This window comes from Empidonax traillii, unplaced genomic scaffold (genome assembly GCF_003031625.1).
Source record: "Empidonax traillii isolate 1590-97213 ecotype Southwest subspecies unplaced genomic scaffold, ASM303162v1 scaffold1493:size124086, whole genome shotgun sequence".
NCBI lineage: Eukaryota > Metazoa > Chordata > Aves > Passeriformes > Tyrannidae > Empidonax > Empidonax traillii.
The window spans coordinates 84,165-104,967 of NW_020956686.1; the positions used below are offsets into that span (position 1 = coordinate 84,165).

Sequence of the window (20,803 nt, forward strand, 5' to 3'; positions counted from 1 at the left end):
TGCTGGGCAGAACATTCCCCTCTGGCCAGGCAGGGATTGCTCACCCAGCACAGTCTGTCTCTCACTCCTGTGCACCTCCCACAGGTAATTTTAGCATTTAAACCTTCCCAAGGTAAATCCTCTGTTTTATTACACCCTAAAAAATCCATCAAACGCCGAGGCCTGAGGTTTTATGCTGCCCTTCCCCCCTCCCCCAGCACAGACAATCTGCTGGGATCTGGGAGGGCTGTGGGTAATCCCTCCGTGTCACAGCCCAGCCCTAATCCTCGCCCTGTCCCTCGCTGAACTGGCCACAGACAGAGCAGGGAGCACTGGGATGGGCCTGGGATGGGCAGGAGCTGGGCCAGAACCTGCTGGCTGGGGGCAGAGAGTGGTGCCAGCCTGGCTGGGTCACAGTGGGGTTGCACCAGGGAAGGCTGGAAGTGGCACCAGCCGCTGATGTCCCCGGGGGAAGGGGGATACAGCCCAGATCTGGTGACCCTGGGAGCCTGATTCACAGGAGCATCACCATCACCTCAGCACCAGGAAGGACTCTGGTGCTGTGAGGGTGGCAGAGTACTGGCACAGGCTGTGGAATCTCCTTCCCAAAAGCTCTCTGGACACAGTCCTGGATAACGTGCCCTGGGGGGTCTCTGCTTGGTCAGGAGGGTTGGACTAGATCACCTCCAGTGGTCTCTTCCAGCCTCACCCAGCCTGTGCTTCTCTGTTTTCAGCCTGGATTGGGGGGCTTTGGGGACTGGGAACACTGGGAGAACTCTCTGTGGGACTGCAGTCCCCTCTCCAGCACCAGGGTTTGGGTCCCAGGGAACAACCCCTCCCCAGGGCAGTGGGCACAGCCCCAAGGCTGCCAGAGCTCCAGGAGGGTTTGGACAACGCTCTGAGGGACAGGTTGGGATTGTTGGGGTGTCTGTGCAGGGCCAGGGGTTGGCCTGGATGGTCCTTGTGGGTCCCTCCCAGCTCAGGGTATTCCCTGATTCCGTGAACCCCTGTCAGAGCATCCCAGCGTGTTTCTCAGCACGGTTCTGCTTCCCTGGATCTCCCACCATCCCCACACGCAGGAAATGCTCAAGGTGACCCAGACACAGCCCAGCAATCACCTTCACCCAGGGCTGGGCTGTGGCCTTGCTGTTTCCTCTTCACCCACACCATCTCCCGTGGCTTTTCCAGCGTCACTCCTGGTGCTGGGTGGGTGCCCAGGATTTGTGGGGGGCTACTTTGGGAGATTCCAGTTTTCCCTTTAGACTCCTTAAGGGGGGAAATGTAGTTAATGGTGCATTCAGCCTGTGACAGCATCACCCACAGTGGGGCAGCTCACTCTGTGGAGGTGTTCCCGTGGAGAGAGGTGACTGTGCAGGGCTGGGAGCCTGGTGGGAAAACCTCCACCAGCCCTGAAAGCAAACAGGGGGAAAAGAGGCAGATTTTTGACCATAAATTCTTGCTTTTTGCTGATTTCTTTTTGCAAATGGAGCAGCAGCTGTTGGGTGGGTTGGAACCTTGCTGCTCCTCTGCTTGGGGACCTCCCTGCTCTCCCTCCAGCCAGAGCTGGGGGTGGTTGTACATGTGGAACCAGGACCTGTGGAACTGTGGCAGTTGGAGGATGTGAGTGTGGGGAGGCTGCCAGGGAGAGGCCAAGATTCTTTTATTAGAGCAACTGATATGGTTGGGGGAAAAAAGCTCCAAAGCAGATAAGCTTTTGGGCTCACAAGTCTTTATTCGGGTCCTAAATAGAAACAGCTAAGTCAGATCACTGGGTTTATTTTAATCAATTTTAGATCTGAAAAAAAACCCAACTGGTGAGCTGAAAAGCTTTTTTTTCCCCTCTCTGGTGTTTTTCCTCCTTTTTTCTTTTGTTTTCCATGATGCCCCATCACTGCAGTGGGGGCTGGACAGTGCTTGGGGTGCATTGGCAGAGATGCTGGATCAGGCCATGACATCCCAAATTTTGGCTTCCCACGTGCTCCAAGGCGAGGTTGTGTGAGGAGGAGGATCCAGGATTCCTGGATCCTTTCCCAGGCTATTGAAAGCTTTTGGGGAGATGCAGTTTCCCCACCTGGATGGCAGCGAGGATGCTCCCACCCCAGCATGGGATTCTCCCCTGGGTCACTGCAGCCACCCCAGTCCTGCTGGCAGGGCCTTTTGATGCCCCCAGGTTGGAGATGCTCAGCTCTGTGGGCACCAGGGGTTTGCCTTCAGCCATTCCCAGGATTCATCCATCCGTTTGGGTGGATATCAGGACCCCTGCCTGCTGCCTCCAGCCCCTGGAGATCTCCTCTGCTTGGGAAACACGACATTTCCCCTCCCTGAGGAGAAGGGAATGATGTTGGGAGTCTGTCCTTGCTGGTGCACCCAGTGGGACCAGCACTCAGTGGGACCAGCAGCCAGCCTGACTTCCCTGCTGGGGGCACAGAGCTGCCCTGGGCTCTTGCAGGAGCTGAAGGGGTAGAAATCCTTCCTGCTGCCCAAGTGACCCCTCTTCAGTAGGAAAACAAAGGGATTTGACCCAGGGGTGATGGGAAGGTGGTAGAGCAAGGACTTGGAGCTGCTTTTTCACTGTCTTGCTGTGTGTGTCTGACCCTGGCCAGCTTGGGAAGGTGGAGGAGAGCAAAGGCTGCCCTTATTTATTCAGAACAGGCTGGACTCTGCCACTGTTGTCCATTCCCTTGCTCTGCCTCAGTTTCCCTCTCCCTGCCAAGCACAGGAGGATGTTTTTCCCCTTCCATCACCAAAGTGCTTTGGGCTGGGTGAGATGGAGGCACCCAGGAGAGGCTCTGTAAGGGGCATTTCCCACCACGAATACCAGCTCCAGCACGTGCACACTCCACCAGTGCTCAGAGTTGTAGAGTCATGGGAAGGGTTTGGGTTGGAAGGAACTTTAAAGATCATTTAGTCCAGCAAACCCTGCCATGGGCAGGGACACCTTCCACCAGCCCAGGCTGCTCCAGCCTGGCCTTGGACACTTCCAGGGATCCAGGGGCAGCCACAGCTTCTCTGGGCAACCTGTGCCAGGGCCTGCCCACCCTCACAGGGAAGGATTTCCTCCCAGTATTGAACAAAACTGACCCAGCTGAAGACCTTGCTGTGACGAGGGAAAAGATCCCACACAGAGGAGCAGGCAAAGAGGATCCAAGGTTATCCCAGCAGCTCTCCAGGCCAGTGGCACAGAGTGGCTCTTTCTCTGGGACCACTGATGCCAGCCCAGTGCCGTGCACAGCCTGGCTGGGCAGGTGGGTGGTGACATCAAAATGCAGACCCTCTTGTTCTTAAAGCTCTGGGACTGGTGCTGCTTGGTCGGTGCTGCCTCGAAGGCCGCTGGGTTTTGTCTCTGTGGCCAGTCAGTTGAAGCTCTGCCATCCCCCTGACGGCACCAGTGTAATTATCCCGGGGAAGGCAGAGTGGGAAGGGCTCGTTTGGGCTTACACGGCACTGAAAGGGCTTCATCCTGGGGCAGGAAACACGGGCTCTATAAATATTTGATCGACCCCTTCCAGCAGCGTTACCCCCACCCTCCTCACGCGGGGACAGGAGAGCTGGAAACACTTCCCACTAAAAAGCCCCTGAATCCCCGGTGTGGGGGCGGGGAGGGAGCGCGGAGTGGGTTTGTCCCTCGGCAGAGCGTTTCGCTCCTTTCCGAGGTTTGGAGCCTCCAGCTCTTTTATTTTCCCTCCGGTAAGCCGAGCCCGGCGGGGCTGGGACCAGTAACCAGAGCTGGGCAGCGCTCGGGTCAAGGCTCTGATCTGTAGCAGATCCCCAGACGTTTCCTTTCATCTTGAAACCTGAGCTTTATTGGTGTGGGGCAGAGCTAAGCGCTTCCAGAAGGGAGAAATAAACACTGGGAACCACGTCCCGGTGTTCCCGTGGTCACCCCCTCGCTCGTGACCCTGTTTCTCCTCCCTTTGCACAAAACGGGGTAACATCCCAAACACCCGGAGTCTTCAAAAGCTGCCCCGTGCATGGAGAAGTGTTTTGGTTTGGGGAGGTTTATTGTTATTTGTATGGGGGGTTTTTGTGGGGTTTGTTGGTTTGGTTTGGTTGATTTTTGGGGGTTTGTATTTTTGTTGGTGTTTTGTTTGTTTGTGTGGGTTTTTTTCCAATTTCATTTTTATTTGCCTTCATCCCAGGTGTCAGGTTTGAGTACTGAGCACCCCTGGCTGGGGTGCATCCTAAAGGAGATTAATTGCATGTCCAGACGAATAACTGCAGCAGATTAAGTTCAGGGCACATAAATACAGGTTGAGGGCTCTTTGTGTTTGGACTAGAAAGAGGAAATAGCGCTTTTTTTCCCCCACCCCTCCTAATTGGAGCTCTGCAGGGAGTGGGAAGTGCCGACCTGCTCCTGAGCCCCTTTGGAGGGTGACGAGCTGGGTTTTTTTACAGCTGGAAAATGTGGATTAAATGATTTTTTTTTTTTTTTTTTTGCCTCAGCCACCTCTGTCTGGAGGCAGGATGTGGCCCCAGGCGGCTGCTGGGCTTTCCCTGCGCTTGTGGCATCACCTGCCATCCCCGGGCACGGCGGGGAGTCCGGTGTGAACTCCCCACCCTGCTCTAATTCCTACCGAGAGCTGAGTGATGAGGCCAGACAGCAGAAATTGGGTTACTCCTGGCAGTGGGAAGCGCTTCCATGCGCTCGGGGAGCCGCTCACCGTTGGCAGGGAGCCGGAGCCGGGGCGTTCCCACCCCCTCCGCAGCTCCAGCACCTGGGTGCTCCGAGTCTGAGCGCCCCGCGGCTCTATTTTTGAGGTGTGAAAAATTGGGTATTTAAGCGTCTACGCTTGCCGTTTGCACATCTTTGAAGTGCTGATGGATTAACTCTTGGAATCGGGAGCCTCCCCCCCCCACCCCTCCTCATCCCCCCAGGGATGGCGGCACGGCATTCCCGGGAATTCACCGCACCTGCCGCTCCCAGCATCGTCCCCGCATCCCGGTGGGCTCCTCCCCGCATCCCGCCTGGGTTTTGCTTTGGGATCTCGCCCTCGACGAGCATCAAACCCCTCTCCGGGCTCCATCCCGCTCTAGGGGCTCACAAAACCAGGGGAGCTGGGAGCGAGCAACGTGGAACGTGGAAAACCTCTCTCCATCCCCGCCTTGCTTTAATGCACAGGCTGTTAAATCCCCGAGTCTGCAGGGCTGGCACCTCCCGAATATTTGGAGTGCTTCTGCCCGCCCTGCTGGTGCTGTGACACGGGAGAGCCGGGAATTCCAAGCGGGGAGGGAGCAGGATTAGGTTTCCCCCTCTCCGGGCCGGTGGAGAACAAGGGCTCCAGTGTCTGAGGCTCCAAACCATCCTAGCACCTATTTTTCCTTCCCCCTTCCTGCTGCTGCTGGAGTTGGAAAGGAAAACTGAGCCCGGAGAGAGGATTTCTCCACGGGGCTCGTGGGCACTGGTGTTTTTCCAGGTGCCAGGGAAAGAAACGGGGCTCCCCTTGGCAGCAAAAACGGTGGGAAGGGGGGAAAAAACCCCTTTCCTTCCCTACGTGAGGCTGGGAGAATCGGTATTTTCTGTCCCTCTGGAGCTGGTGGGCCTGTGGAAATGCCAGGCGTGCCCTCGGGTGACCTGGGAAGTGTGTAATCAGCCCAACCATCTGTCTGGGAGATTTGGGTGCAGCTCAAGCTGTCGCCAAAAAAACCCACCCAGCTCCCAGCAGGGCTGTGCTGGGGCTGCCGGTGGCGTTGGGAAGGCTGAGCCTATCCCTGGAGGGAGCTCCCAAAGGAATCGGCTGCTCCTCGGGGATGGAAAAAAAACCCCCCTCGTGAGGACAAGATGACCAGGGAGGTGTTTTATTTTCACCTACCCACGCTGGGCAGGAGGATGCACGAAGGTGCCCTGTGAAGTGGCAATAAATAATTAGTTCAGCTCCCCACCAAAAGCCTGTCAGGGGTAATTAGGAGTAATTAGGAGAGGGGGGAGGCTGCTCTCCAAGCAAAGGGCAGCACCCCAAGTTCTTCCCAACCCATGTGCCCTTAGTGCTCCTCATCATCAGGTTTATTTTCTGGGTGTGCAGAACTTTCCTTTGAGCTCTTCTGGCACTTTAAAAGTTCTCGAGTCTTTGGGGATTTTTTTTTTTTTTTGCTTCTAGTTTTGGGACATTAAGGTGGAAATTTGTGGTTTTTCCACTACAGGGGGGCTGGAAATGAGCTTTCTCTCTCTGTGTCTTTGCTGGGAGAGGCAAGAGATTCAGTCAGTGCCCTGGAGCCTGGAATTGAGGGGCTGGAAGAAAAAGCTAGAGGAAAAAAAAATAAAGAGGGTAATCATAAAAAATAAAAGGGAAAGGAAAGGTCTCCTCACTGCATGCCCAGCAGCACCACCAGACACGGTATAATCCAGGTTCCTTCTCCCCTTGGCCTCTCCACCATCCCTGGGTGGACTTTTATAGGTCTGGCTGGGGGGGAAAACTCTTGACTTTCAGCCCAGAGTTCCATCTGGGAGAGTGGGGGAGCAGGGAAACGTGAGCTGATGTGGGTGTGAGACGTGGATATCCCTCTGCAAAGATGTGTCCTGGTCCCCAATTTTACTCCCCGGGGATGGGAGAGCAGCCCCTGCCTGTTCTCCTCCCTGCCCTCAACTCTTTGCTCTGGTTTGGAGGTGGGTAAGTTGAGGCAGGTGGTGACCCGTCCCTCCGTGCTGTCCCCTCAGCGCCACCAAAGATGGTTTGCCTTGGCTTTTCAAACTCCGTCCTCATGGCCTGGGAGCAGGGACCGCCTTCTCCTGGGGCCCATCCTGGAGGAGCCCGAGGCGAGACAGGGAATGTGCGAATCCCAGAGCGCCAATTAACACCGTCCTGCAGCCGAGGAGGCCGTTTGGAAGGTGTTAAAGGCCGTTGGGAAGGTGTTTAACAGGCACCGCGGCCGTCCCCGTGCCGAGGCTCGAGGCAGGGCAGGAGAAAGAATGAAATAAAATAAATACATGTGTATATAAAGCCCTATTTTGCAGCTCTTCGCAGTCTCAGGGTAGGCGAGGGAGCTCTGAAACGAGCCTTTGTGGAAGGTGAGAAAAGCTCGAGACAGTTTTGCATGTTAAGCTGCAATAGGATTACGGAGCAGAGCAAATTAAATCAATTCCCCAATGACTTGGGGGGGGGGGGAGCTCCTGCCGGAGACGGCGGCTCCCACTCGCGGGAGGGCGGCCCCGGGGGGCTGAGACCCACCCTGAGCATCCCTGGCTGCTGCTCCGGGCTCTGTGGGCAGCCAGGGAGGGCAGGATTTTCCAGGGAATGCCCGCGTCTCCATGGCAATGCGCGGTCCCTCGGGAATTAATGAGTCCGGAGCGAATCCTCGGGGTGGAAAAGGGCTGTGCAGGTGCCCCGCGTGCCAAGCTCTGCCCACGCCGTGGGTTTGCCCCATCCCGGGCAGGCTGTTCCCGCTGCCCCCGTGGATCAGTGGGGTGCTCTGGGCAGGAGGATGGAGGGCGCTGTGGGTTTGGGGTGATTTTTGGTGAGTGGGTTCCGTGGGGCTGCAGGCACAGGGCTCTCCCCACCCCTGCGTACCCGTGGGGAGGGGGGGGGGGCTGTAGAGCTCAGTTTTGTCTCGGCTCTTACCCTTTCTGCCGTCTCAGCCAGGCTTTGGGAAACCTCCTGCTCCCTTCCCACCTCCACCAGCATCACCAGTTCTGGCCAGACTCACAGCTGTGGGATCAAGTGCCGCGTTTGGAGCCGCTGTGGATGCGCAGGAGCCAAACACGGGGGTCCTTGGGGGTACTTTTAGGGCTTGGGGGGGGGACCTGCCACCCCAGGGGAGCCCCGAGGAGCCACCTCAGTTGCTGATGCAATCCCAGGGCCTCGGTTGTGCCTCTCCTTCGCAGGCAGCGGGAGGTGAGGACTCCTGTTTGCGTGTTTGGGTTTCTCTCCCGGAGGTGGAAGGCGGAGTGTGCCGGGAGAGGTGCGAGATGCAATTCCCGTCGGGAGATTCACCGCTTGTCGTGCCAGCCCCGGCTCGGGGGATATTTATTGTGCTGTGGGGTGAGATCTGGCGCTAATCCATGGAAGAACTGGGATAAAAAATGACAGTGGAGACAGGCAAAACCGAGGAGGAGGAGGAGATGCTGTTTGAAGAGCTGAGCCTGATCCAGGGCACCTGCACTCGGTGCTTCTTTATATTCCCTGAGGGATATTGAACACTCAGGAGTGTCTGTGTCCATTTTTGGGATGTTCCCACATCCAGCCTCACTCCGTTCCCCTCCCATCCTCCGTGCTGGCAGCGGGGAGCCGACACAAAGCCAGAATAATTGCTGCTCCTCGCTAAACGTTAATGATTATTTTACTTGCATAAAATAAGCGGCCTATTAAAGCCAAAATGCGCCGGGGTTTTGGGCAGCTGTTAGTTAGCCAGGGGCTTAATTAAGATGAGGAACAACGAACTTTTTTACACAAAACAACTGGCTGGTGCTCACATCCCACCTCCTGTGGGTGGGATCTCCAGAGGTGGGAGCAGCCCCCCCTCCCCCCCCATTTCCACCGGGATCCTGTGGTATTTGGTGGGACATGGAGGTGTTTTCCCTGGGTGACACCACTTTGCTGCCTGGAGCAGCTTTCCAACGGGTCTATTTTTAGCTCCCGGCCTTGGATGGAAGAGTGGAAATTCAGCAGTGTTTTGTAGTGGGGGAAAAAAAGAATTGTGGAGTCCTTTAAGGATCAGAAACAATGTTTTCATTCCAGCTTCATGTGAGAGTTAATATTATTTCAGCTGTTTACAGTGGCCCTGAGTCACGTGTTGGGATGAGTTATTACGGTTTTCTATGTAAAACACCAGAAAAGGGCTTTCAAAGGGTGATTAATTGAAAATACCTCATGGAAAATACTGAAATAAGCAACATTTTTCCTGTGGTGTGTTCTCAGTATGAACGTGTTTTCCTGGAGAACGAGGCTTTGGGTCTCTGATGGATTGCTGCCCCTGGCTGTCTCCTTCCAAGCTTTCCACTGTGGTCAGATCCAGCATCATCCCTCGAGGGACACAGCTCAGGGTGCTGTTTTTCCTGCCCATCCTGGCACCCAGGGGTGGGATGGGACATCAGGCTGCTCCTTGTGCTCTCCTGCACAACCTTGTGCCGTTCTCCAGGTGCTTTCAAGCTGGTTCCATCCCCCTTTCCCTCTTTCCCAGCCCAGCTGCTGGGGTGTGGAGCACCCCTGTGTCCCTGCTGCTGCTCTCCACACCCCTTCTTTCCCCTGCCTTGGCCCCATCTCGTGGCCCAGATGTGCCAGAGGCTGCTGGATGGGCACAGACATCCACATCATGGAATAAACCCCTCCACCCCCAACCCTGCCATGCCAGGTCTTCTCCCAGCAGGAGCCTTCTCATCTCCAGCCCCACTTGTGGTGCAGGAAGAGGCCCGTGGGCTCCTTGGAGTGCCTGTGCTTTCCTGGGGTTCATCCCTCTGGAATTGCTCATCTCTGCTCTCTGGGGATGCTGCCACACGTGCCAATGGAAAGGACTTGGCTGCCTCCCTTTGTCCCCCACCAGGCAGGAGCCAAACCTGTGTCGTGGCTGCCTCAGGGACCACCAGATTTCATGTCGTGTTTTTATTTCCCTCGGAGAAAACCCCTGAGCTTCCATCCACAGGCTTGGGGAACACCCAGAGCCTGGGGGCAGATCCTTCCCAGTCTGCTGGGGCACAGGGTGTGATGCTCCCACCCTCCACAAAGTCCCACAGACAGCAGATTCCACGACTTCAGTCGGGATTCTCCCCCCACCCCTGCCTGAACCGCTCCCTCGGGAGCTGCTCCGTGGCTTTGGACATCTCCCTCTCTTTTCCCCCCTGTATCCCACCCCAGCAGGCCATTTAATTCCAGCCCTCGGGAAGCCAGTTGAGATGGAAGCAGCCCCCCAGCCCCAGTTGAGATGGAAGCAGCCCCTCAGCCCCGGCTCGGGTGGATGTGCTGGAGGACACCACCCATCCCTGCTCCATCGGGATGCGTCGCCGTGGAGGAGGTGGTTGCCATGGCGACCGTTGCCATGCCGATGGCTACCGGCTGAAGGGGCCTGGGAGCATCCCAGGGAGGTTCCCCTGCCTCTCCCGGTGCTGAAAGATGGATTGATTTACCTCCCTGCCGGGCTGAAACACTCTGCACTCAGTGGCGCTTTTGCCGGAGCAGCACCTTCTGGGTTCCATGTTGGGGGAATTTTAGGGGTCTGGAAAAGCCCTTAGGAGGAGTGGGAACACCCTAAGAAATGTAACACCCTCATCCTCCCTGCCTGGAGACAGGGGAGGAGAGGGAGTTTAGGGGGAACAGGGAATTTAGGAAGCCCCAAACCAGCCCCCCAGGATGAGTACAAAGACACAGAGGGGTCTGGAGAAGTGTCTTTGTATCACCCATGAAGGTGGTGGGAGGGTCCCTCCGGAGCTGCTCGGGGGGAGGGGCTGAGTGAAACCCCTTACCCCAAATTTCCATTTTTTTTCACCTGCAAAGTGGTGTCACCCACCCTGATGAAGGGGGAGAAGAGGGAGGGAAGGGGCACCTGCTGTGCTGGGTGGGTGAGATGTGTGTGGACAGTGGAGAGGGACTGAAGCCTCTCTAATCCCCCTGCTTGGCTCTGATGCTCCAAGCCAAAGGCCCAGAGCTCTCTCTTGCTTTCCAAGGCTCTTAGTGCAGGATTTGGGGGTGATTTGGGCTGTTGAGGCCCCTTGATTTTTGTTCCTGGCCGGTCTAGCCAGGCTGGGGAGCAGAGGTGAAGGGGCCAGTGAGTGATGGGTGGGCATCATCACCTGCTGATGCTGCTCAGCCCTGCAAAGGGCTGAAAAAGGGTCCTTTGGGGTGGAGTGGGGGATGTGTTTTTCATCCAAGCTCACTGTGGTGGCCGCGTCACTGCTGAGATCCAAATCCTTTGTGTCTGACGTTTATTTTGGGTCATTTGGAGCACTGAAGGAACATCCATTGAAATGTGACTTTCTGGCCCTGCCCTGTGGAGTCTGCTGTGCATCAAGGCTTGCTTTTACAGCAGCAGATCCGTGACCTTTCCGAGCAGTTGGTTGGGGTCTGGATGGTGCCAGAGCCAGACCTGTCCCCCCCCCGTGGCACAGCAGCGGTGGCTCGTGGGGCACAGGGACATGAGAGGAGCAGTTCCCTGTCTGCAGGACAGTCCTGGTGCAGACCCAGCACCTCACAGGGCACATTTAAACAACCTTTTCATCTCGGACATCCCCAAAAGTGATGCAAACCTCCCCCTCCTCCCCCCAACCCATTGTCATCGCGGTGCCTCCAGCGGCTTTGCCTCGAGCCCTGGTTTAATTTCCCTAATGAAGCCGGGCGGGGGAGGCAGCGCTGAGCTGGTTAGAGAACCCCTGCCAAGAGCCATTAGCTGGGAAGTTGTAATTGCGGGGATGGAGCTGCCGGCCCTTGGCTCAGAGCTGGCTAATAAACGGCCCTCGGCATCCCGGGGCCGGCAGGGCAGGGCAGGGGGTGGGGATCACTCGGGGGTTTGCTCGCTGCCCCCGAGGATTCTTCACCGGCCTGGCTCAGTTTTGGACACCCGGAGAGGCTGCTCGGAGTGCCTGGAGTGCTGGAGTGTGTCCCTCGTCCCAGACGTTGGGAGGAGGCTGAGCCAGATGTGGATGTGGCTTTCTGAGCCCCAGCCCCAGACAGGCATAAAATCCATAAAATGCCCTGGAAAACCTTCCCTTGGGTCCTGCAACACTCACCGGGGCAGCGGCTCCATCCCTCCTGCAGGACAATCCCGGACACCATCCCAGGGGACTGGGGGCTGCAGGGGATGGATCCAGCACACCCGGGGCTCCCTCCGGCTTCGCTCGGACCTGCTGGGTCAGGGAGAAAGTCTGGATGAAGTTTCTCTTTTGGGACAAATCCAGGCAAGATGCGGCTTCGCTGCGATGGGGGATGTGAGGGGTGGGGAGGGGAAGCTGTGACGGGTGCCGAGGGGGGGCTGTGACGGATGGGGAGGCAGCCCCAGGTCGGGAGGTGGGAGCTGCCGTCCTGAGTGATTTGTGATTTCCCGAACTCGCCGTTCCCCTCCCCTTCATCGCAGCCAGGCGAGGGGGAGCAGCCCCTCATTGCCGAGGGGGGGAGGGAAAAGGGCTCGGGGCACGGGGAGCCTTAACGATCCATGGGCGGTAAATCCAAATAAACACCGACGGCTCCCAGGATTTATCGCACGAGCCTGACCCGACACCGTCCGGGCTGGGGCTGGGGCAGCCTGGCTGGGGGCAGAGCCACCCCAACACCCCGGGAGGGAGCGACACGGGGGCTTCTTTGGGAACAGCCGTGTGCCAACACCCCCGTCTGCACCCCCAGCACCCCCCGGGGCTGGCTCTGTGCCACCTCCCCTCCTCACTGGAAACTTCCAAGCCTCTGGAATCCACACGGGCCATCCCTGGCTGAGAAGAGCTCTGTCCTCCTGCAGGCTTGGCTGTGAGGGGACGTGGGGGGGAGTTGTTGTGGCCCTGGGAGGTGTTTTATTGCTGTGAAGCTGCTCCTGCTGCTGTCGGTGGATCCCTGCAGGGCTGGGGCACAGATCCTGCTCCCTGCCTGTCTGCATGGTGTGGGTCTGGGAGCAGGCACAGCCCGAGGGGAAGGCTCCCAGCTCCAAACAGGCTGTGGGTGGGAGCAGAGGATCCGTGGGTGTTATCCTCGTGGGAAGGTTCACTGCTGGATTTGGGGCTGGACAGTTCTCAGAGCCATCTGAACATTGGCCCTCGTGGCATCGCTCCAGGCTCTGCTCCCTGGGAAAGCACATCCAGGACAGGCACTGGATGCATGGATGGATGGAGGGATGGATGGGGGATGGAGGGAAGGATGGATGGGAATGGATGGATGGATTGATGGATAAATGGGGGATGGATGGATGGATGGATGGATGGATGGATGGATGGATGGATGGATGGACGGATGGATGAATAGGTGGGTGGAAGGATGGATGAAAGGAAGGATGAATGGATAGGTGAATGGATGGAAAGACAGATGCAGATGGATGGCTGGATGGCTGGATGTGGGATGGGTGGGAGCTGCTGTGACATGCTGGAGCTTCCACTCTTGTTTCCTGGTCTCAGCAGGGGGAGTTGGTGGCTGGAACTGCCCCATCTGGTCCCAATTAAAGGGAGGAAGAGGCCTGATGGATCCAGGTGGCTCCCATTACAGCAGGGCTTTGAGGTCACCCAGGGGGAACCCGGCCCTGGGGGAGCTCTCTGGAGGTGAGGGGTGGTCTGGGGGGGGACTCTTGCACTGAGCTCTCCTCATCTCTGGGTGAACCACAATATTTTTGGTGTAAAAACATCCAAAGGCAAATAAGAGCAACTCCAAATGTTTCTTCATCCTGCCTCTCAATCCTTGGGTTTTTTTTTTTTGTTTGCGTTTTCCCCACCAGTTCTGGTGGCCTGTCTGATATTTATGGGCTCATTTGGGTGGTGCTCCCCCAGTAACCCTCAAAACTGAGTGGGGTTTGGCCTCTTGGACCTGGGGGCTGTCCAATTCCCACTTCCTTAGGGTTTAATTCTGATGGGTAACAAACTTCCTCAGTATTTGAAACTCCAGGATGATGCCTCATCTCTGGGGGCAAAGACTGAATTTATTTCCCAGCGATCTGGAAACCCTGTGGTTTGTTGGGAGACTGGCAGGACACAACCAGGGGGATGCAGAGACAGGGGAGAGCTGGAAGAGATCCAGCCAGGAAAAGCTCAGCAGCACTTCCAGGAGAGACAGGCACTTAAAACTCCCCGTGACCTTCCCGAGAGCTTTATGTCCCCAGGAAGGTTCTCACGCTGTCACCCTGAGTGGGTGACACAGGGGGCACCTCTGCAGGACCCCCTGGGCAGGGTTTGGCCAGCAGACACCTCCTTGGGCACCGTGAGATCAGGCCACAGCCCCTGGGGTTGTCCTCCCACCTCCCAGCCCTGGCCATCTTACCACCATCTCCCTGCCGTGCTTGTCTGACGGGCTCCAGGAGAAGGGATGTGGGAACAAACCACGCAGCGATGTCCTAAATTTCCACGTTATGAGACCTCCTGACTTTCCAAAACCCCCGTTTTTGTTCCAACCTGGAATGAAAACAAAGAAACTCCGAGCTGGTTTTTTTTGTTTTGGTTTGTTTGTTGTTTGTTGTTTTTTTTTTTTTTTTAGGAGGTAAAACGCTCTAAAAGGCGGAGGGGACCCTTCAACCCCCTCATTTTAAACTGAAGCGCTAACCTGGCTCGTTACAATCTCGAAACATCTGATGCGATCTCGCAGATCAAAGCCTCCTTGTTTGGCTTGTAATGAAGTGTCAAACCGCTTCCTTGCAACACAAACAGGAGACACTTTGATCTGCAAAACAAGATGTTTAAGAGCCCCGCTAGCGGAGGGCTCGCCGTGTTTTAGCGGCGCTGCGAAGCAGGCGGGTATTTGAAGTCTGATATTGTTTCCCATCCAGACTTTTTTTTTCCAAGCTGTGGCAGCTGATGATGGTGTGCTGCTGTCACGCCAGAGCCAGGACGCCTGAAAATCACCGAGAACTAAAACAACGGCCAGCTGGGGGACCAAAGTGATCGTTTTGCTGGCAGTTTCCAAAAGCAGTTCCTGCGGGGTTTCGCCCCCCTTTTCCAGAGGGGCTTTTTGTTTAATTTTTTCCTATGGGAAATGTCATCGGTGTGGGCTCGCCACAAAATGTCTGCTGAGAGTTGTTTTTTTGGGGGGAAACAAAGATTCTGGAGCTTGTCTGTGCTCCTGCTCCCTTGGTCTTGCTTTTCCCTGGTGCATTTAACCTGTGCCTCGTCCCACGAGGTGTCACTGGTGCTGGTTTTGGTGGGGCTGGAGCTGTGTCTGGGGTGTCACTGGGCTTGGTTTGGTATCACTGGCCTTGGTTTGGTGTCACTGGCTCTGATTTGGTGGGGCTGGAGCTGTATTTGGGGTGTCACTGGGCTTAGTTTGGTATCACTGGCCTTGGTTTGGTGTCACTGGCTCTGATTTGGTGGGGCTGGAGCTGTGTCTGGGGTGTCACTGGGCTTGGTTTGGTGTCACTGGCCCTGCTCTGGTGGGGCTGGAGCTATTTCTGGGGTGTCACTGGCCCTGCTCTGATGGGGCTAGAGCTTCTCATTGTCTCTTCCCCTTGGCCACAGGCTCAGCGCTGGCGCAATGAGAACTACGAGAGGCCCGTGGACCTGGAGGGCTCTGGGGACGATGATCCCTTTGGGGATGATGAGCTGGATGACGTCTACTCTGGCTCAGGCTCGGGCTGTGAGTACCTGTGGGGCTCCTGGGAAGGGTCCCTGGCTGTGGGGCTGGTGGGACTGGAGAGGTTCTTGCTGTGGGATGTGAGGGAAGGGATTGCCCTTCATCTGGGTTGGGTCACAGTTGGACTCGATGATCCCAGAGCTCTGTTCCAACCTGGCTGATCCTGAGATTCTGTGGTTTTGGTCTCTGGCCCTGCTGGGCAGGATCAGCCCTTCAGCAGGAGCTCTATGACAGGAACACGTGTTGTAGAGCTTTCCCAGACCCCAGAGAGGGGCTCTGGCCACCACGGGGGGATTTGGTTTAGCTGAGCCTGGAACTACTCTGTGCTCTGTTTTTTGGGGATGAGGCAGCCAGGAATAGGAAATTCTGGGGCAGCAGTGGCTTCACTTTTCTCTCTTCTCCCTCCATTTCAGACTTTGAGCAGGAGCTGGGGCTGGAGACAGCCATGAGCCTCCCCACGGACACGTCCGTGCCGCCACCCACCACCGTGGCTGCGCTGCCCGTCACCGCCGTGCAGCCCGTGGCCACCCCCTTTGAGCCGTCCCCCACCCAGGACACCACCCCAGGGCAGACCACGAGCGTCCTCTACATCCCCAGGACCACAGACACCCCAGTGGTGCCCAGCTGGAAAGCCGCCACCACCACCAGCACCACCACCAGCACCACCAGCACCACTCCCAGAGCCCCCCCGACCACCATGGCGACCACCACGACCACCACAACCACCACCGAGGCCACCACCACCACCAGCACCACCGTGGCCACGGCCAAGCCCACCACCATCAGGAGGTTCTTGCCTCCCTTGGCCACCAAGGCAGCCACCACCCGGGCCACCACCCTGGAGACTCCCACCACGGCCGCCCCCGAGACCAGCACCCCCACGGAGGTGGCCACGTCACGCCTCGTCCCCACCGGCACGGCCAGGCCCAGGTCCCTGCCCAGACCCACCAGCTCCAGGACTGCAGAGCTCACAGAAAAAAGCACTGCCTTGCCACCCGCTCCGGCCACGCTGCCACCCACAGAACCCCCCCAGGTAGGAGGCAGGACCCTTCTCACCTGCTGAGGGGCTTTTGGGCCACGTGTGGAGCCAGGAGAGGGTGATGGGGAAGCCTTTGGGGTGGAGTTGTCCTTGGGCCAGTTGCTCAGAGGGAGGTCAGGCCAGGTTGGGCTCTTCCAGCTCTGCAGAGAGTGGAACACCCGGGGTTTGGGGAGGGGAATTAAAGGGTGGAGGGGGTTAGCACGGGCAGGGCATGGTGATGAGGGGCACCCAGGGGTGTGAGACGTGTCCTGGTGACCCCGGTGCTGCCTTGCTTGCCCGGGTGCTCCAGAGCAGCTTCCCCCGGGCAGGAGGGGTGCGGGGCTGGGGGCACCACATCCCACGGGGGCAGAGCATCTTTCCTGGGGCTTAGTTTGGTGGTGTCCGGGCTCGTCGCACCGTTCCCCAACTCGCAGCCTGTCAGTGGGAGGCCCGAACGGCTCCTCCCAAACGCTCCTCAATTACGGCCTGATGGTGCATTTCCTGCCCGTCGGGTGTCCTGAGCCGGGGATTTAATCCGCTGATCCGTCTCGCATTCAGAGCCCCTCGGGGGCCCTTTGCAAACGCTTTGACTGAAAGGTGGAGTGATTTGTCTAAACTAGTCCCTCTTTTCTGCGCACAAACACGAGCGGGGAGCGCTCTGGGCTCTCGCTGACCTTCAATTAATCTCTGTCACACAAACCGGCTGCTTGTGGGAAGCACTGAGCCGTGCGCTGGCCCCGGGGGGGAGAGGACATGGAGAGGGCTCCCGGCTTCCCCACCCCCTGCTCTGCTCATCCCGATCTGTGCCGAGGCAGCCGTGGGAGGAGCCGTGTTTTCCCCACGAAGGAGGGATCCCGGGCAAGTTTGGCTCGGGGATGCTCAGTGTGGTCCCAGCTCAGCAGGGACAAGGGGGAATGGTCAGCGGGGATTTGGCCCTGGGGATGTGCAGGAGGCAGTCAGTGAATGGGGATGGAGGGCTTGGAGTGGCTCATCTGCCCAGCCCGTGTTTGCTCTCTGGGTTCCCCTCCTGGCCAGGGGGCTTGGTCAGGGACTGCAGGGATCTGGGCTGGCTCCACGTCCTGGGTGAGGAGGATCTTCCTGTGCCCTGTGCACAGGGCTGCAGCCATCAGAGCGGGTGGAAGGGAGAAAAGGGGGAGGGAAGGGACCCCCTGGTGCTCAGGCAGTGGCACCTGACCCTTCTATTGCTGTGGAAGGAACTCTTGGGCCGTTTGTGTGTGGGAAGGAAACACCCATGAGCTGTGCCATCCCCCGTGGGGCTGGGGACAGAGAGCCCAAAGGAGGGCTGAGGGGCCTCTTTAGGGGAAGCTGCAGGCAACAGGTGAGAGTTTGTGCATCTTGAATGTGCTTGGGATGGGGACAGCCCTTGGTGAGCCCCCAGAAGTGAGGCTGTGTTGCTGCTGCAGTGGAGTTGCCCAACTCAGTGGCACAGGGAGGGGACACCCCAGTGTTATCCCTGCTGAGAGGGCCACCCTGTCCTCACTAGCGGGATGTCCTTCCTCTGGACACAGCGGAGCTGCTGGAGGCAGGAGCCACCCTTTGGTCCTTGTCCCCTGCTCCACCTTGTCCTCTCTCCCAGGTGGAGCCAGGGGAGGTGACGACAGCCCTGGACAACGAGCTGGAGGTCCCGGTGAGCAGCGGCCCCAGCGGGGACTTTGAGATCCGGGAGGAGGAGGAGGAGACGACCCGTCCCGACCTGGGGAACGAGGTGCTGGCCGTGGTGACCCCCCCGGCGGGCCCCGGGCCCGGCAGGAACGCAGACACCGGGCTGATCGACAACACGATAGACTCGGGCAACTCTGCTGCTCAGCTGCCCCAGAAAAACATCCTGGAGAGGAAAGAGGTGTTGATAGGTGAGCCCAGGGGGTCTGGGCTGGGGGGTTTGGGGGGCAGAGAGCTGAGCTGGCCATGCCCCAGGAGAGGGGTAGGTCACTGGGGTAGGGTCGAGCATGGGATGACCCACACTCACTTGCCAAAGTGGGCATCCCAGGGCTCCTCATTCTTTGCTGGGAGTGTCTGGAGCATCCCAGGGCTCCTCATTCTTTTCCAGGACAGTTTGGAGCATCCCAGGGCTCCTCATTATTTTGCTGGGACAGCACGGAGCTGTGCACAACTTGCTCCTTCCTGATGAGCTGGGTTTCCAGGAAAAATTCAGGATGTCAGTGGAAAGATGTGCTGCTGAGTAAAAACCTCTGATCGATTGAGGGGAGGAGGGAGATGCCCTGGGAGGGCCACTTGTCCCAGGCAGAGTGGCATCACAGATGGGGCAGTGGTGCCAGTGTCCCCCCAGCAGTTGAGGGGAGCTGGAGAGGATGGCCCAGCCAAAGCTCTGGGGGTCAGAGATGATGGCACAGTCAGGCAGCCAAAGCTCTGGGAGTCTTCAGCTGAGAGTAGAACCCAAATGAGCAGCCCTTGGGGGCCTTTTGAAGACCCTCCTCACACAGCCTGTGCAGGGGCTGCCTCGTGCTGGTGCATCACCCACCGAGGTGCAGCTGAGAGTAGAAGCCTTGGTGTGCCACCACCCCTCGGCATTGCTCCCTGGGGAGCTGTTGAACCTTTAGCCCTCCTCCCCACCTTCCCTTCCAGCTTTCAGGAGAAAAGCTGCTCCCAAACCTGCACAGCCCAAACCCGAGCTGCAGTCCCAAATGCCCCCCCCCCTCCCAGGTGGTCTGTGCTGGGGCTGAGGGTGGCACTGACGGCCGTGCCCCTTGCTGTGTTGCAGCCGTGATCGTGGGCGGCGTGGTGGGCGCTCTCTTCGCTGCCTTCCTGGTCATGTTGCTCATCTACCGGATGAAGAAGAAGGACGAGGGCAGTTACACCCTGGAGGAGCCCAAACAAGCCAACGTGACCTACCAGAAGCCCGACAAGCAGGAGGAGTTCTACGCATAGAAGGAGAGCCGGCGTGCCTCGCCCTCCCTCCCTCCCTCCCTCCCCAAACTCGCCCTCCTCCTCTACTTCATCCAGTCTCTCCTCTTTCCCTCTCTCTTTCCCTCTCTTTTCTGTTTTTTTTTTTTTTTTTTTTTTTGGATCAGACTGTGAATTTGAAAAAGCAAAACCCGCAACAGCTGAAGGAGAACACCCATCTGTGGCGTGGCGAGCCATCGGGTGCCCGGAGCATCGGCGAGCCCGGAGCGAGCACCTCCCTCCTTCCTGCTGCTGGGATGGACAGGGCAGGGAGCCAGTGCCAAGGCAGCCGTGCCCAGGAGCGCCCTGCAGAGCGCAGGGCAGGGTGGCCAGGCTGCCCACAGCCACTGGAGGTCAACTGGACTTTTCCCAACACAACGGACTCTGGGATCCGGACACCTTCTCCCAGCCCCAGGGCGCAGGGGGGTTGGTTTGGATTTACCTTCCTTATTTTTGTTTTTGTTTTTGTTTGGTTTTTTTCCCATTCATAAAAGAGGGAGGTTTCCTTTCCCTCTGTCTTGTTTTTATTTTTTTATTGTTTGCTCTTTGAACGGGGTTGGTCGCTTGGCAGGAATTCCCTGGCTCCCCTGCTTCTCCTGGAAGAGAGGACACGACTCCCGGACAACGCTGGGAACACTTGGGAGAAAAAAGCACAAGGGGCCGGAATACCTTGGGCTGCCCCGGGGCTTGCTCTTGGCAAAATAAGAACTAAATACAAACGTGGCCAGTAGGCTGGGAATGATCTCTTTGGATCAGCTTTTCGGAGGGTTTGTGGAGCAGCAAGAAGCGGCACCGGGGGCATCTCCTGCCACCACCTCACGGAACAGCCAGAGACCTTCGACCTCCTGAACCTGCTGAGGGCTCTGGTGGAGAAGGGACTTTGCTTAGGCTGGGCTTTCACTGTGACCAATAAAACTGGGCTTGCAGGAGCTGCTGGTTTTGGAGCAGAGCTTGGCAGGGAGCTGGCAAGGGGTGGAGAGATGGAGATGGAGAAGCTCAGTCCTCTCCCAGGTTCCTCCAGAGCGGACGACGAAAGGCGTGAGGGGCAGCGCGAGGAAGGAGATGCCAAGGAGAGGTGACAGCTCTGTCCCCTCAGGGGTCACAGGGAGGGATCCCTGATGGCCCCCAGAAGGTGAGGAAGATGAGGCAGAGAGGCTGGCTGCTGCATATCCTTGGAAAAACCCAGGACTGATGGTTTGTGTTCCTTAAATCCCCAGCAGAACCCACGGGGCACCAGGAGCCTGATGGAATCTGATGGAATCTGATGGAATCTGATCCCCCCTGGCCCTGGAATCCTGCAGCACCCAGGTGCTGGTTTCCCCTCTGAGGCTGCAGAGCAGCAGGGCCTGATCCAGACCCAACTGTGCCTTCCAGAAAGGCTGGATTTTTGGGAGCAAGCTCTGCACGGAGGAGTCAATCAGATACTGCAATGAGCTGGCTTTTAATTAGCTGAAGCACCGCTTGGGATGCAGTCGAGGAGCTTTGTTTTCACGATGGTTGTGAGCTTGATGGTGCCCCATGGAGACCTTGGCTTTGCTCTTAGAGCAATTTAAACGGGAAAAGGGGGCAAAAAATCATGTTTTTTGACTCTTTTGCGTGTTGTGAATTAACCTGCACGGGGCCTGTGATGCTTTGTCCCCTGAGGGTGTTAGTGGATATGGAGTTTTTTATGGCCCTGGTGGAGACAGCAGAGCTTCTTTGGGGAAGGGATTTGAGA

The 20,803-nt window shown here is 57.6% G+C and overlaps 1 protein-coding gene across 1 annotated transcript in view; it reads left to right on the forward strand.

Annotated features, from left to right (window-relative positions):
- The window catches only part of SDC3 (syndecan 3), a 40,274-nt gene extending 20,735 nt beyond the window's left edge, over positions 1 to 19,539 (forward strand). Inside the window, exons 2-5 of the mRNA XM_027907577.1 lie at positions 15,032 to 15,149; positions 15,560 to 16,179; positions 17,762 to 18,035; positions 18,905 to 19,539. Of these exons, the coding sequence (XP_027763378.1) occupies positions 15,032 to 15,149; positions 15,560 to 16,179; positions 17,762 to 18,035; positions 18,905 to 19,071 (1,179 nt within the window). The 3' untranslated portion in view covers positions 19,072 to 19,539. The remainder of the gene's footprint in view (positions 1 to 15,031; positions 15,150 to 15,559; positions 16,180 to 17,761; positions 18,036 to 18,904) is intronic.
- The last annotated feature ends 1,264 nt before the right edge of the window (positions 19,540 to 20,803 follow it).